We start from the raw sequence: 15653 nt of genomic DNA on the forward strand, positions 1-15653 counted from the left end.
AGAGGTGGACTTGCTGTTGTGTTTTGGATCATTGTCCTGCTGCAGAACCCAAGTTCGCTTCAGGTTGAGGTCACAAACAGATGGTCGGACATTCTCCTTCAGGATTTTTTGCTAAACAGCAGAATTCATGGTTTCATTTATCACAGCAAGTCTTCCAGGCCCTGAAGCAGCAAAACAGCCCCAGACCATCACACTACCACCACCATATTTTACTGTTGGTATGAGGTTCTTTTTCTGAAATGCGGTGTTACTTTTACGCTAGACGTAATGGGACACACACCTTCCAAAAAGTTCAACTTTTGACTTGTCAGCCCACAGAATATTTTCCCAAAAGTCTTGGGGATCATCAAGATGTTTTCTGGCAAAACTGAGACGAGTCTTTATGTTTTTTTGCTCAGCAGCGGTTTTCGTCTTGGAACTCTGCCATGCAGACCATTTTGCCCAGTCTCTTTCTTATGGTGGAGTCATGAACACTGACCTTAAGTGAGGCAAGTGAGGCCTGCAGTTCTTTGGATGTTGTTGTGGGGTCTTTTGTGACCTCTTGGATAAGTCATCACTCAGCTCTTGGGGTAATTTTGGTCGGACGGCTGTTCCATGTTTTTGCCATTTGTGAATAATGGCTCTCACTGTGGTTCGCTAAGAGCAAAGCTTTAGAAATGGCTTTATAACCTTTTGCAGACTGATAGATCTCAATTACTTTCTCTCTTATTTGTTTCTGAATTTCTTTGCATCTCAGCATGCTGTCTAGCTTTTGAGGATCTTTTGGTCTACTTCACTTTGGCAGGCAGGTCCTATTTAAGAGATTTCTTGATTGTGAACAGGTGTGGTAGTAATCAGGCCTCTGTGTGGCTAGGGAAATTCAACACTTTTTCACACAGGGCCATGTAGTTTTGAATTTTTGTTTTCCCTCAATAATTAAAACCTTCATTTAAAAACTGCATGTTGTGTTCACTTGTGTTATCTTTTACTAATATTTGAATTAGTTTGATGATCTGAAACATTAGTTTCAACATGACAAACATTAAAAAAAACAAGAAATCAGGACACTTTTGACAAAAGACACTGTAATGTGATGAATGTACAGTATTAGGATATATTTTTCCTTTATTGGATTTGATATTATTTGATGCGCTCTGTTGCTTTTGGCTGACAGCTTTTTGTTCATTAGTTTGTCTTTTTTTGTGCAACTGCTGAACTTTCATGTGAAACTGTCACACCACTTGGGATTTTTGAACCACTCGTGTGAGTGCTTGTTTTGGGTTTTAGTATTTTTGATAGATTTTTATTTTTTGGTGTTTTTACCTGCTGTTCACTCATATTTAGGAGTTTTTCTGACATAGCCTGACTGAACTTGCAAACATTTATCCTGTATATTTAATGTAGTTATTAAAAAAAGAAATCGGTTTTAAACATTTACATCATACTGCATCCAAGTTTTATCGCATAAAAAGGTCATGTAAGGGGATTCTTGCCTTTTTTTTTCCCCCTCCTTCCTCCCTGCATTTCTTGGTTACAAGACTGCCTGCATTTTTGTATTATTTACTTCATTATAGAAAGATATGTTGGTGACAGAATGAGTTATAGCTGTTATCTAAAACAATTTCTCCTCAGGGTGATAATAGTAATTCCACCTTGTATCAGGCCACATCACACAATTATTTTCACTCTTTTTCTATTCAATCGTCTGATTCTCTCTTGCTCTGTGTACGAAGAGCCTTTCTTTTTGTACAAAAAAAGGAAAATTGAAATTTTGCAAGACAGCCCTAATTTGGAGCTAACATTTTCACATATTTTTTTTCCTCTTAACTACAGCGACAAGTGTGGAGATTTTTTTCATGATTAAATAGTTGCTAAGGCAGTTTCAAGTACAGCACAAGGTTCAGCTTGATAAACTGCAATAATTAGAGTAGTTTTGCATCTGTTCTAGTTTGCCTATTCAGACCAGTATTGGAAGTAAAACTAAGTTTGTGAGATGCAGATATTTTTTCCCCCCAGATCGAGACTTTCTTATAAAATTTTGCGATTAAAAACCTCAAAATTCCATTTGAAATAAGAATCAAATACATTTAGGTATATATTGATTTCAGTGCCATTGATATATATATATATATATAGGAAACAGGAAACCTGTCCTTAAAGTGAAATTTCTAAACGTAGGAGATTTGCTGCTAGCTTGTCGTAGACCGTAACGAGTTTACATGATGCACACCGGACTATGGTGAATACATTTTTTTTTTTTTACATTTATTTTTTTTATATTATATATATCTTTTTTTAATTTTTTTAATTAATACAAAATATTGTATACAGTATTTTGTTTATTTCTATTTGTTTTAGTATATTTTATTGTTTATATACACACAGAATATATGCATGTTAACCTCTAACATTTTTGCACCACCACTACTACTATCACTATTACGATCACCAGCACTACTACCGTTGATAAAACTAATACCACCACCACCACCATTACTAGCACCAATACCCCAATACTACTACTACTACCGCCATCTTAATGCAAGATGTGTGTGAGCTTTTTTCTCCTCTTACAGTATACGCATGTTAAACTCTAACATTTGTAGTACTACCACTACTGCTAACACTATTACCATCACCCCCTTCGCTACTAACACCACTACTTCGCTACTACCACCAACACAACTACAACTGCTACAAAAATACCACCATTATTTCTTCCATTACCATCATGTCAAATGTGTGTGTGTGTGTGTGTGTGTGTGTGTGTGTGTGTGTGTGTGTAAGTTTTTTTTCTCTTTTAGCAAAACAAAAGTTGATTTAATGACTATCCCAATGATAATGTTATACTGTTAGCTAGGATTCTAGCATTGATATACTTTTACCTTCATGTTAATGAGCCCAACATGAAACCTATATAAATGTCAATATAAATGTGACTGTGATTCCTAATGAACCTGCTGACAGGCCTACATCTTAAAATATTTTCACAAAAGCTCTCGTGAAGTGCAGTGTGTTATGTTTAGCAGGTCTGGTGAGGTGCTAGTAAAAATCTGTGCTCACCATCATTAGATATCCTGATAACGAATGATTGTGTAAAGACAATAATGTTGTTATGCAGTATTTACCTGTTAAGGTAGAGATCATTACGTAACTGAGCCAGACTTATGGCTGAAAAAAGGAGGCGAGATACAGTAAGTTTATGTGATTGTGTTTCCCGTCATAAATTCTTGGCCTCTGTACAGTTCCTCAAACTTGCCCAAACCTGGCTAAACAGGATATTTTGTGATAGCTTGCACAAAACACAACCCGAGAGCTGATTTAGAAGGAAATCCAGGGCTTTCAGTAAGCTGAAAAAATATCTTATTCTTCTTTCGGCTTCTCGCATTAGGGTTCCCACAGCTGATCATGAAGAAATCTGTATGAATGTGTAATTTCCTTGAATGCATGTTATTTGTATTTATTTTATGGTTTTTTCTTTTGCTTGCACATATGTTTCTTATAGTTTGCAGGGGGTAAGTCAGAGGCGTTGTAGTAAGGGAAATAATGCAGCAGTAAGCCATAAATAGCTTAGGGGTCGTGACTGATCACAGAGTGTTAATGGAAGACGCCAGGGAGATCAGACAGGTCAGCTTATTCACTCGGACGCTTTTTCCACTTCGGCAAACTCTCCTGTGCCGTTTGCTTATATTTCCATGGAGGAAGCTGAAAACAGCAAGTTTAAGAATGGAACCGGTGAGTCACGGAAGTGTTTCAGGCTAGTGGGATTGATTTTGTCAGAGTGGCTAGTCAGGAGTTTTTAAGAGGGAATTAATGTGGAGTCGTCCACTCAGGGTTTGTTCACTGTTCATGCCTCTCCAGAGTTAGGTGTGCAAAGAAGGAAGAAAAAAAAGAAAAGTGTGATGTTGAAATCACAGGTCTACATTGAGAAATGTGGTATTTTTTTTATTGAGTTCTTTTCTATATTAGCCTTTTGTCTGGCCACTTGGATTTAATGGTTTTAAGCCATGTAATAACTAAGAAATTGCATTTTATAAATTTTTCTACATTAATATTGTGAAAATGAAGTAAATGAAGTGTGGACATTAAATAATAAGCATAATATTTGAATAGTTCATAAAAGTGCAAAACAATAGACTTTGACTTTGAATGTTTGCTTTGAGTTCAGACCTGAAGAAGGAGATGACTAAAGAGGAAGTGCTGAAGGAGTCCTCAGGAGAAGACGCAGTCCTGGACCGGCCCGGTGTTCTTTACCACGCTCCTTCTTGCCCCGTTATTCACCCAGTGTCATCCGCACCCATGCTCTCTGACTCTGGTAAGATGTGTATACTATATATTGTATAGTCAAGTCAAGTTTATTTCTATAGCGCTTTTCACAACAGACATTGTCCCAAAGCAGCTTTACAGAATTTTAACAGTTAAGATAAATGGTGTGCATTAATCCCTAATGAGCAGCCATGGCGACTGTGGCAAGGAAAAACTCCCTTAGATGTTACGAGGAAGAAACCTTAAGAGGAACCAGACTCAAAAGTGGAACCCATCCTCATCCGGATGACATCAAGAGTGATTATAATCTTTAAACAATACAGAACACTGGAGAGTGAAAACTAACATGAGCACTGGAACGTAAGATTATGAGTAATGTTCTTTCTACAGTCTTTTATATATATACTTTGTATGAACTAGACAGAAGACACAATAGGAAGGTATTCATGTATGCATGCTAACCTGTGGCACTGCCACTACTACAACTAACACTACTACTAACACCGTTACCACCACCATCACTACTACTAGTAATACTACCAATAGTGGTAATAATGTTAGTAGTAGTAGGACTATTGCCATTACAGCTCCTACTACCTGAATGAAGACCACAACAGCTAATACTATTACCACCACCATCACATTACTACTAGTAATATTACTAATACTCATACTACATTTACATTTTAGCATTTTGTCAGACACTCTGAGCAGTTTAGGTTAAAGGGCCTTGCTTAAGGACGCAGCAGTGGTAGCTGGGATTTGACCCAGCAGCTGGGATTTGATCTCATGTGGGTTCACAGTGGTTCATTTGGACCCACTGTGGGACGAACCAAGGTATATCTTGTCATCTTCATCTTATCATGTTAAATGCAGCACATAATCCATATCCTTATAACAAACAATATGCCATCTTTAATATCGTTAACTTTTCTTAAGGAGGCATTTTATATAACACTGATGGAAGGATTCTTCAGTATTAGCTCTTTGTAAAACTAACTTTCCCACCATGGGTTCGTTTTTTAGGCAGAGGACATCCAAAGAGTATTTTCTCATATGAGACAGAACCAGTCATGTGGAAATATTGTGTTTCTTTTACTCTAAATGCTGTGTTTACTTAAAGAATTTTTGAAGCTTATCTCTAATTACCTGCCTGTCAATAGCAATTTGAAAGTTCCCCTGTTAAAAAAACCCAACACACTTATTTAATCCTCGATTAAATCTGATCCGAATGATTTGTCTCACTGATTATGGATCACCAAGCTTCTCTGCAGTCTCCGCAATCGATTATGATTTGATATGAACTGTGCCTATTGTTTTTTTTTTCTTTTTCTTCTACTTTTTCTTTAAGCTTGTCAGTTTAAGAGATGCCATCGCACTAATCCGGTTGTTTTTGTTTGTGCAGACTTCTCTTTCTTCGACCCCAGTGATCCTCAGTGCAGGGTGGTGCTATTGGATCCCTGTACCACAGTGCCTGAGCTGTTTGCCGTGCTCAGACAGTGGGTCCCTCAAGTGCAGAAGAACATTGCGCTCATCGGTAACGAGGTCAGTGCTTTGCTTTCGCAGCTGTCGAGAAAAACACGTGCACGGCACGTGCGCTATGTATGCCAAGATCGCGTTGAAAGCTGATCCTTTGCGCCGTGTGTATGAGCGTGTGGGGGTAGTTGATCATATCTTTCTGGTTGGGACTGGCTTGTAACATTAGATGCGTGTTTGTGCTTCATGTTTTAGATTCTAAAGCGAGGCTGTGGTGTCAATGACAGAGATGGTCTGACCGACATGAGCCTGCTGCATTACTGCTGCAAAGCTGGTGCACCAGGCATAGGTAAGATGTCCAGCTGTTGGCCAAAAAATGCTTTTGTTTGGTCAACTTGAGGGTCTGTCATTGGAAATGTGACTTGGTAGGAAATACCGAGCTTTTAAATAGTGTGTAGAAAATCTGTAAGTCAATTTGAAGTCAGTTTAACTATTAAAATTTACTGCCTTTTTGGTTTACACTTTTACCCCTAGAGCTGCAATCAGGTCTCTTTGCCATTCTATCATTACTAAAACTAAGCTGTTAGTTGAATGTCAGCTGTCATGTAATACGGAGGATGGAAGCAAGTGCAGATAAACAGTCTTTTACTGTACATCCATAGCAGGCAAACTCAATATGTAAACTGTGGTCAAAAACAGAATAAAGGCCATGCGATCTACAAACAGGATGAACTGGGTTAGACTTGAATCAGTACAGTAGAAACAACACCCCCCCCCCCCAACACACACACACACACACACACACACACACACACACACACACACACACACACACACACTGCACTGCTTGTCTTAAAAAGTAAAAAAAAATGTCAAACATTTTAAATCTATTTTTTTACGCCTTAAAAAGTCTTAAATTGTAAAAAAAAAAAAAAAAAAAAGAATAATATTAAAGAAGTCTTAATTTTCCAATGTCTATGTACGGCTTCTTCTAATGCTCACTAAAATTGCTCCCGTAGCGCTTTAGAATGTTTTTGTTTGTTAGTTTCCATGATGTTGATGAAGTTTTTATTTTATTTTATTTTTTGCTAGTCCAAAAAGAATATGCTGTATTATGACTACAAATAAAACCAACATGCAACAGACAATCAGGTTTCTGTTATTGGCACGAATCTTTTTTTTTTAATTGAACCACATTTTTTTCAGTGATGGGTACAGTAAGTGCAAGTATAGTGATACTTGACTTGGGGAAAAAAAAAATTTGGGCTTGGTTGCCTTAACAATGTATTTTTGTGTGTGTGTGTTTTTTTTGATAGATGTTGTGATATACTGTAGGTCTTAAATTTCCTTCTTAATGGTCGTAAAAAAGGTCTTAAAAAGTCTTAAATTTGACTTTGTGAAAAACCCTGAACTACCATTACGTCAAACGAGCTTTCGATATCGGAGTCTTCATTTAAATCGCTGTATATTCTCTGATATATTGAGCCAATATCTCACTAGCGAGAGTGCGGTTATGATATTTATTGGCAAAGCTATAATCTGCGTTATGTTTATTTTTGTTACTGTTTAGCTACGGTTACTTTTTATTTGCTATATACATTTACACGTGTTTTGTTTGTGCTGTTTGTTCACAACTCGATACATTCAATACAGATCTCGAAGGAGTAGTTCTAGAGTTTCAAACAGTCCAGTCATAGTCAATAATGCCGGAATTGACCCGTGAAGTGAAGCAGAATGCTGAATGAACACCGGAAAACAGCGCCACATTAACAGCGAGTTAATGAACTCATCCAAATGTGGGAATTAAAGATTCTCAATCAATTAATGATAAAAAACAACAACTTTGTATTCATTGTTTTGGGTTTATTTTATTTACATTTTATTAACCTAGGATTTATTTTAACATTCCAATTCCAGTGTCTTCACATCCTTAAGATTTAAAAGTTATTTCCTTTCTTTTTATAAATGAATTTGCCTATTATGTTCAAATGACTAATATTGTTGATCACGATTAAATTATTTCTTGGACAATATATCATTTAACCAATGAGCATTGGTTTTATCATTTATAAAAAAATGCTATTTTGAGGCATTATTGACTGTTGTGTCTATTATAAGGTGACTATTATGACTATTACGACATGAATGTTATTGTTGATAAAACCTAATGTTTAATGCCTCTTTGCCTGTTTGCCTGATTTTATGTCATTCAGGCGATGCAGAGAGTGCAGCGAGTTTTGCCCGCAAGCTCTTATCTCTAGGAGCGGACTCGTCTCTGCGCAGCCGCTGGACCAACATGAGCGCCCTGCATTACGCCGCCTACTTCGACGTTCCTCACCTCATCCGTGTGGTGCTGCAGGCGTCGCAGCCTGGAGGTGAGCCACCATGACAGAGCGACTCAGTCCAATTCCACATTTACAAAGCTGCTGATTGACAGTGAGGCGACATTTCTGTGTTGTTTCAGAAGTGGACGCCACCTGCAGTGATTTTGACTTCGGCACGGCCCTGCACATCGCCGCTGCCAACCTCTGCACTGCTGCAGTCCGCTGCCTGCTGGAGCTCGGAGCTAATCCGGCATTCAGGGTACGCGCACGCCACTTCAAAACCTCTCAACGAAGCTGTAAATACATTCATTATTCATGTTCGTATTATTCATATTTAAAGAATTCATACCTGAGGGTTTTTTTGTCCATGCTATTGAAAAGGCGTGAGGAATCAGCACGACAGCAATCATGATGCATATTGATAGTGAACATATTTGTATATAGATATTTATCAAATAAAGGAAGATTATGTCCAAAATACTACCATTGTAGGTTGTACATCACTTTGTTACATCTATCATTTTTATCATTGTCAGCCATCAATATTGCATTCTTGGATTTGATTAGTCAAAATGCCAACCTTTACACATGTCCTATACAAACATGACGTGTGTGTAGGTGTTTCGCTTTCTTCAATATTACCTGATTGCTCCTGAAAGCCTGGTCATTTTCCTGATACTCCTATTAGTATTCTTTTGAAAGCAGATGCGAATGCAGATAATATTTAGCCAAGTGCAAAGTACAAAAATAATCTCAAAGAAAACGAAAAGGAAAAGAAGCGAAAAACGTAACCCGAACCATGGAACAATCATTTATTATGGACAAACAGAATATGCTGTGAAAGCTGAGGTTATATACGTGTGCTGATCAACGGTGACTCGGAATTAGGTGTGTGATCTGATGACATGCGATCAAGACTTGCGGTGGCTGCCAGGAACTGTAGTTTCTGATCATAATCCTGACAGGCTTAATGTTCTGGGGGTTAACTGTTAAATATTTCGAGGTCATTAATAGTCAATAATAGGGATTTTTTTTCTCCTGTTAATGGCCAGAAATCATAAGCTGAAATGTGCATATTTTTAATGAGGCTTTTAAGCAGTGGAATTAAATGTTTTGTCACTTATAACAATGCTAATCCCAGCGTATTAGTTCATAAGCACTTATTAGAGCATCATTCATTGTATTATTATTACGATGTGGTATAAAGTTTGGAGACTAGCTCTGTTTATAAGAAAGAGCTTTATTCATTTACGTTTGCACACTAACACCTTTAAAATAGTCCCCTGGAACAGCAATAACAGTGACTCCCAATGTTCCTGACACTCAAGTCTTCTTTTTGAAGCGTCTCGAACACCATCGCACCGGATCTCTGCAATTGTGTCAAAACGGCGACATTTAAGCATCTTCAGGAAGAGGGCGAAGCGCACAGGAGCCAAATCTGGCGAGGAGGGTGGGTGCTGAAGTGAGGTCATGTGGATTGTTCTCTGACGATCATCGTGCACAAGTTGCCAATGGTTTCGACATTTCTGCGGGTTTAGCTCGTTGAAGGTCTTCCTGATCTCTCGTCAGTTGAATGATTTGTCCAGAGACCTTTTTACATGACATGCGTTCAACATGCGGCAATGAGTTTTGAGAGGCACGGAAAAGCGGAAGAACTTCCTGGAAGACGACTGGAATTAGGTATGGGGTGGAGCTTTTTGCACACAGGTGTGAACGTAATCAGTGATCAGAAGGTCAGTGGTTCAAACCCTGGTATTGCAAAGCTGCCACTCTTAGGGCCCTTAAGCAAGACCCCTAACCCTAAATGCTCCTGGGTATAATGGCTGACCCTGCATTCTACCGTAGCTTTTTAAAATCACTAGGAAATGTGAGGCAAGAATTTCACCATGCTGGAATGCACATGTGACCAGTATAAAGAAACTAAGCTCACTTTGTTAATGAGATTTGGATTTTGCATTCGAGTGAATCCTGCTTCATGGCCCTTCTATTAATGTGTGCAGCTGAAAAGATAGAAGTGAATATTGCAGTTTTCTGCAGTATTTCCTGCACATAATCTAAAGACTAAATGTATATAATGTGCTACGTCTTCAACAGCCTGGACAGGATGCCGTGAACTTAAGCATATTAAACGTCTAAAAGTAATTGCGCTTAAATAATGAGGCTGTCCCTTTCGCAGCAGACTTTACGCTCAAAGCACAAAATGAACTCAACTCACTATTTCTACTCAAGGCCTACTAGATTTATCTACCTACAAATATATTTTAAAATATTCAGGTCTCTGTTTTTACTTGTATATTTATTTATTTTAGAACAGATGGCATGAAAGAGCCTTATAGGAAGCATCTTAAAAAAAAAAAATTACACGCACAAACACATACTGTAGATGCGTGACTTTTATTTCTCTCTTTCAGCTGGCTCCCAGGGGCATGAAGTTAAATTAGGCATGCTCATTTCTTTTCCGAGACTCATTTTACACTCACAAGGCATTATAGCCAGAAGTCCTGAACTGCTCAAACAGCAGCTTCCACACTTTCCAAATGGTAATTATTGATATTGTTTACCCTTATGAAAAATGCAGACTTTTCGATGGACTGGCTGGTGCGTTTGGGAGCACACACACACACACACACACACACACACACACACACACACACACACACAGCAACTTCATATGGTTGAAGGCCTGAGGCTTCTGACCTTCTTTGTGATTGACCATCATGATCAGTCAGCTTGTAAAACGGCCCGTGAAATTGCTTGAAACACACTGCGATATTCGTAATTTGACATAATTTTCACTAAAAAAGGAATTCAGAACAGGGCATTATAAGAAACTTTTTTAAAATCTGAAATAAGCCATGCTCAAGTACAGTATCACAAGTATTGGGGTTGGAACACTGCCGATTCTGAAGTGCACTATGATGTCATCAGAAGCATTTGGGTTTAGAAAGAGACAAGCGATAGCATTTTTTTATTGCATTTATCATCTAAATGTGAATTTTGTCTTTGAAGTTTCAAAGCTTATAGATAATCATAGTGATGGAATATTTATAGTAAATGCATCAAAAATACAACTTTTCTTGGGGACATGAAGCTCTGTTATGTTACAATTCATATTAGAAGTTTATTGTGTAATAATGTATACAACTCATATTACAACAACTCTGATTGGTCGAATTGTGTGGATTAATTGTAGTCATTCTGTCTGACAGGCAAATTATAGGTTTATTGTTTCCATTAACAACTTGCACATAGACTTGAACGGCAAAAGTTTCACATTAGCAGATTCAAACATTTTCTGTTTATTTTTGCTTTAAGAAAAAGGGTCCAGTGTCAACAGTTTGAAAAGTTTTGAGAAAAGTCTTCATTTTTTGAAAGAAATCAGACCAGAACAGACCTTTACAGTTTCTTGGTAAAAGAGAGCGAGAGGCGGGTTGAAGACCCTTTCACGTGATACCTGCTATAATGATAACAAGTGGAAATATGTTGTTTTGTGGATATTGTTCAATAACTTTTAACTTATTCGTTTAGTGTCCATTAAATGCTGCATAAGGGGAATTATATACTTTAAAACACTTCACCATTTCACTAATTACATCAAATGTTGTATAAACGCATCGAATATCACCAAGCAAAGTGCTTCTGAAGCTGTATGAGGTGAAACCATTTAATTTATCAAAAAGTTGATGTATTATTGGTTGTCACAACAGGACATTCATTCCAGCTTATGATTTTTCTCACTTCATTGCTTTCATGACAACCACTAGCTATGCAATTAATTCTGTGCCACTGGAAAAGGAGCAAATCCTTCATTCTGTAATTCTGAAGAATCCAGCAAGCAACTGATGTGTACTATAATAATAATTGTAGATTTGTGTGTATTTGGTATCACTAAAATAGAAATTAGACACTAGTAACTGGTCTATAAATGGTTATCGTTTTATTATTGTTTATTATAGATTTCTTTATGAATTTAAAAAAGTTAGGATTAGGACCTAGGACTAAATAAATGATTAGTCAGCTTATTAAACACATTTAAAACAATTAAACTCAATCTGATTCTTCTAACAGCATGTTACACTGGAAGTGCAGTAACAGGAAGTGTGTGTAAATGTGTGTAAATTATCTATTATGATATATAAGTAAACAACTTTATACAATATTTCATTCTTATTTCTTATTTATTTATTCTTCTTCTTATTATTATTATTTTAATTGTAATTAATTTAGAGGTTTGATAAATCTATAAAATATATGAATGATTTTTGATGGTGTTTGAATGATATACAGTGGAACCACTCGCGACCTCGATAGTTCAAAAGTTGGGACTAACAGTTCAAATCACTAAAAAATTTTGTGAGTTTGTACTAAAAAATGACATAAAAATGTTTGGAAAAACAAATGTAATAATTGTATTATTCATTTGAAGTAGTAAAATAAACATTTATGACAAACAATTCACAATTTTTGTTGAGTTGACAGTACATTATATTTACAATTCCCCTTAAAAAAAGGAACCGTCAAAAGGAGAGAGTCAAAACCTCGCCATTTTTCGTACTTTTAAAAAATAGAACGTAACCCCCGCGAGTATCAAGGTTGCACTGCACATATGTGTGTGTGTATATATCAGTGTCGGGCCGTGCATTTGGTACCTGGGCCTTCAGTGAGGACTTACCCGACCTAATCCCCTCTTAATACCACCACTATCACGTCGCAAAAACATTAGAGATTTAAATAAAATACGACTTACTCACCAGAGATGCAGACTCGTAATTTGCAGCACTCCTCAGAGGCTGTAATCAGTGGTACCGCTCGTATTCACTGGTCTGGAAGTGGAGAACAAGCTCTTTCCCTGGCTGAGACAAGCTAGCTATTTTTAAGTATGTCCGAGACCAAATTAATTTCTCTTCATCCATAGGCGTAAAAAAATCTCCGATGTTTTTATGTGTGCAGTGCTACACACATGTTTTGCCAGTCGAACTTGGCTTTAACAGTTTCCCTCTGACCAACCAATCAGAGGACGGAAAAATGCTGACGTTATTCTGGGCCAGCTAGCTGCCCTGTGAGGCAAATATGAAATCTGATTGGTTAAAGAAACAGACACATTGCTTATAGAAACTAAGGTAAAAGAGCCAGCAGTACAGACTTTGCAGGCCCTGGGCAGATTAGATTGACATGGCAACACATAGAGGCTGAAATCTGATTGGACAAACAATCTAACATCCACATACACGTACTGGAAGCAGTGCAGCCAAGAGAAACGCTACGAAATGAAGAGAATAAACTGTTGGAAATAAATTGATACAATTTCACTGAACAAATATTAGAATTAATGTTGTAAATGTAGGTCAGTGCTTTTGATAGTGTTTATGCCAGCAGAGAAGGCTTTCCTGGCCCTGACCGCACGTCACTGGTATATACAGTATGTACAGGTTTGCAAAAAACTTCCAAGGAATGCATTAGTATGTTCTTTCAAAGTCTGCATAAATATAATTTTATAAAATATTAATTTATATTTCTCAATGTTTGGCATTTAAAATTCTAAAATACAATTAAAAAATATATAATATTAATAATAATAATAAAACCTTACCCATTTAAAAATTGATATGCTTGTATTTATCTGCACTTTTCAATCAGAGAAATATAATTACATTTTTGATATACATAATATACACAATATCACTACATCTATAATATTCTAAAAGTGTTCTATGACCTAATTTATCATGATAAACATTATATTGTATCATCATATCAACCAAATCCTGAGATCAGCATAATACCATAGTTTGTGCTAATTATCTATTGAATCTATTTAAAGTTAAGAATTAAAGTCTTTTCGTCATTGATTTTGCTACTTGAAATGGGGATGATTAAAAGCTTTATTTAGTTTATAATACGGAGCTGATGGAACAGCCTTTCAGCCAGACAATTTTTTTTTTCTTTCTTCCGGCTGTATAATACATTATTCATGAAATCATTCTTGTAGCGCTCTGATATGATCCAGCGTACGTGTTTCCATGCCTGTTGCACAGCACAGACTGAGTTGGCAGTGAATCATAGCTCACATGTCCTGGAGATTGAGGCAGCAGTGAATAGCGCATTTAGTAAAACGACGGAGGAGGACTAATATTGCGGTGAAGAGAAAAAAACACTAAGGGATTAGAGTACTGCAAATTCATAAAAATTTACCTTGATTGTTCGTATGCTTTGAATTCTTGTTTTTGGTTGTATTGTCAGGAAACAGACGTTATTTTTAAATTTTGATGATTTGATGAATTCACATGGTTGCTTTTCACTGGGGAAGACACAGGAAATCTCACTAGATCATATATCCCATAACATACGACTGGGACAAAATTTGACGCAAAATTGTGTTGTCTCCTGTACTGTTTTTTAGGCGTAATCCGTTCAGTCTTAGATGTATCAGAGGGTTGTCTTTGTAAGACCGCACCACTTGAGGGCAGTGTGGCAGCGTTAAATATCAAAGTCTCAAAATCACAGTGAGCTCCAGCAGAGAGTGTAGTGCGGTAGCTGTGTGGTTTGTACATCAGTATAGAACAACGATTCAGTCCGTAGTGATGAACACTCTCACTTCAGATGAGTAGAAACACCACAATCCATTTTATTTTAAGCCCTGCAATGTTTTTGAATGCACAGATCGCTTTAGGGATGCGTACCGTGGACCGTATATGTTGGTTATCATTCTACAGACGAAAGTGGATTCGCATATAGCGCTTCAACTTGAGCTTCATTCACTGGAGTGATATTTTGACTATTTTGACTCTTTAATTGCAGTTCAAGTCAGCTGTCTTGCTACAGTATGACTTTATAGTGGCTATAGGTAAAAGTATTAGAAAAAACAGTAAGAGAAAACATCAGAAATATTCATTCACACTCCTGATAAAGTTATATAAGTATTTTAAATACCAGGTATTTAGTAATGTCTACATAAATATCGAAAATGTCCATCCTAATATTAATAGTACCAGTATTATGGAATTAAGTTTGCTGAAAATCTTGCAATAATTATATAAATACACAAAAAAGGCACTATAATAAATAAAAAACATATCTATATTAATAATAATAAAATAATAATAAATAGTAATATACCGGTAAAAACTATAGCTACCGTATTTTTCAGACTATAAGCTGCTACTTTTTTCCCACGTTTTGATCCCCGTGGCTTATTTATGAATTTTTTTCTGTTTTTTTCCCGGTTTGACAAACTTCAAGCCAAAACACTGAACCCCATAACATTAGACCAATAAAATTTTCGAACGGAAACAAAAAAACGCACCTCACCTGTGTTCTGAGCTGCACATTAGAAATGAGCATCAGAAAATAATAAGGACATATTCCTCGGTCTCCGCACATGCAGTTATAGCGGAAAAAATGCAGCGGCAGGCTATTCCCAAAATACCGCTCTGCTCCTAAAGGAAGCGCAACATATTTCACCCGTTACACCGTGTAACAGACACTGTCTTTCATTAAAGCCTGTGTAAAGTTCATTAGTTTCAGTGTAGACAGTGTGCGGCTTATAGTCCGGAAATTACGGTAATTACAGCAGAAATATAAAAAGAATGATAAATGACTGATATTAAT

At 36.8% G+C, this 15653-nt stretch overlaps 1 protein-coding gene across 6 annotated transcripts in view; it reads left to right on the forward strand.

Annotated features, from left to right (window-relative positions):
- Positions 1-15653, forward strand: part of zgc:103755 (uncharacterized protein LOC449988 homolog) — a 73305-nt gene that overhangs the window by 6721 nt on the left and 50931 nt on the right. Inside the window, exons 1-6 of one of the 6 annotated variants that reach the window (XM_046856150.1) lie at positions 3254-3324; positions 4148-4294; positions 5651-5790; positions 5977-6070; positions 7935-8096; positions 8186-8304. In XM_046856150.1, the coding sequence (XP_046712106.1) occupies positions 4162-4294; positions 5651-5790; positions 5977-6070; positions 7935-8096; positions 8186-8304 (648 nt within the window). In that variant the 5' untranslated portion in view covers positions 3254-3324; positions 4148-4161. Of the gene's footprint in view, positions 1-3253; positions 3325-3371; positions 3715-4142; positions 4295-5650; positions 5791-5976; positions 6071-7934; positions 8097-8185; positions 8305-15653 lie in introns of those variants that run through there. The other 5 variants (XM_046856147.1, XM_046856151.1, XM_046856152.1 and 2 more) reach the window with 5 other exon arrangements.

The sequence above is a fragment of the Silurus meridionalis genome, chromosome 8, assembly GCF_014805685.1.
Source record: "Silurus meridionalis isolate SWU-2019-XX chromosome 8, ASM1480568v1, whole genome shotgun sequence".
Lineage (NCBI taxonomy): Eukaryota > Metazoa > Chordata > Actinopteri > Siluriformes > Siluridae > Silurus > Silurus meridionalis.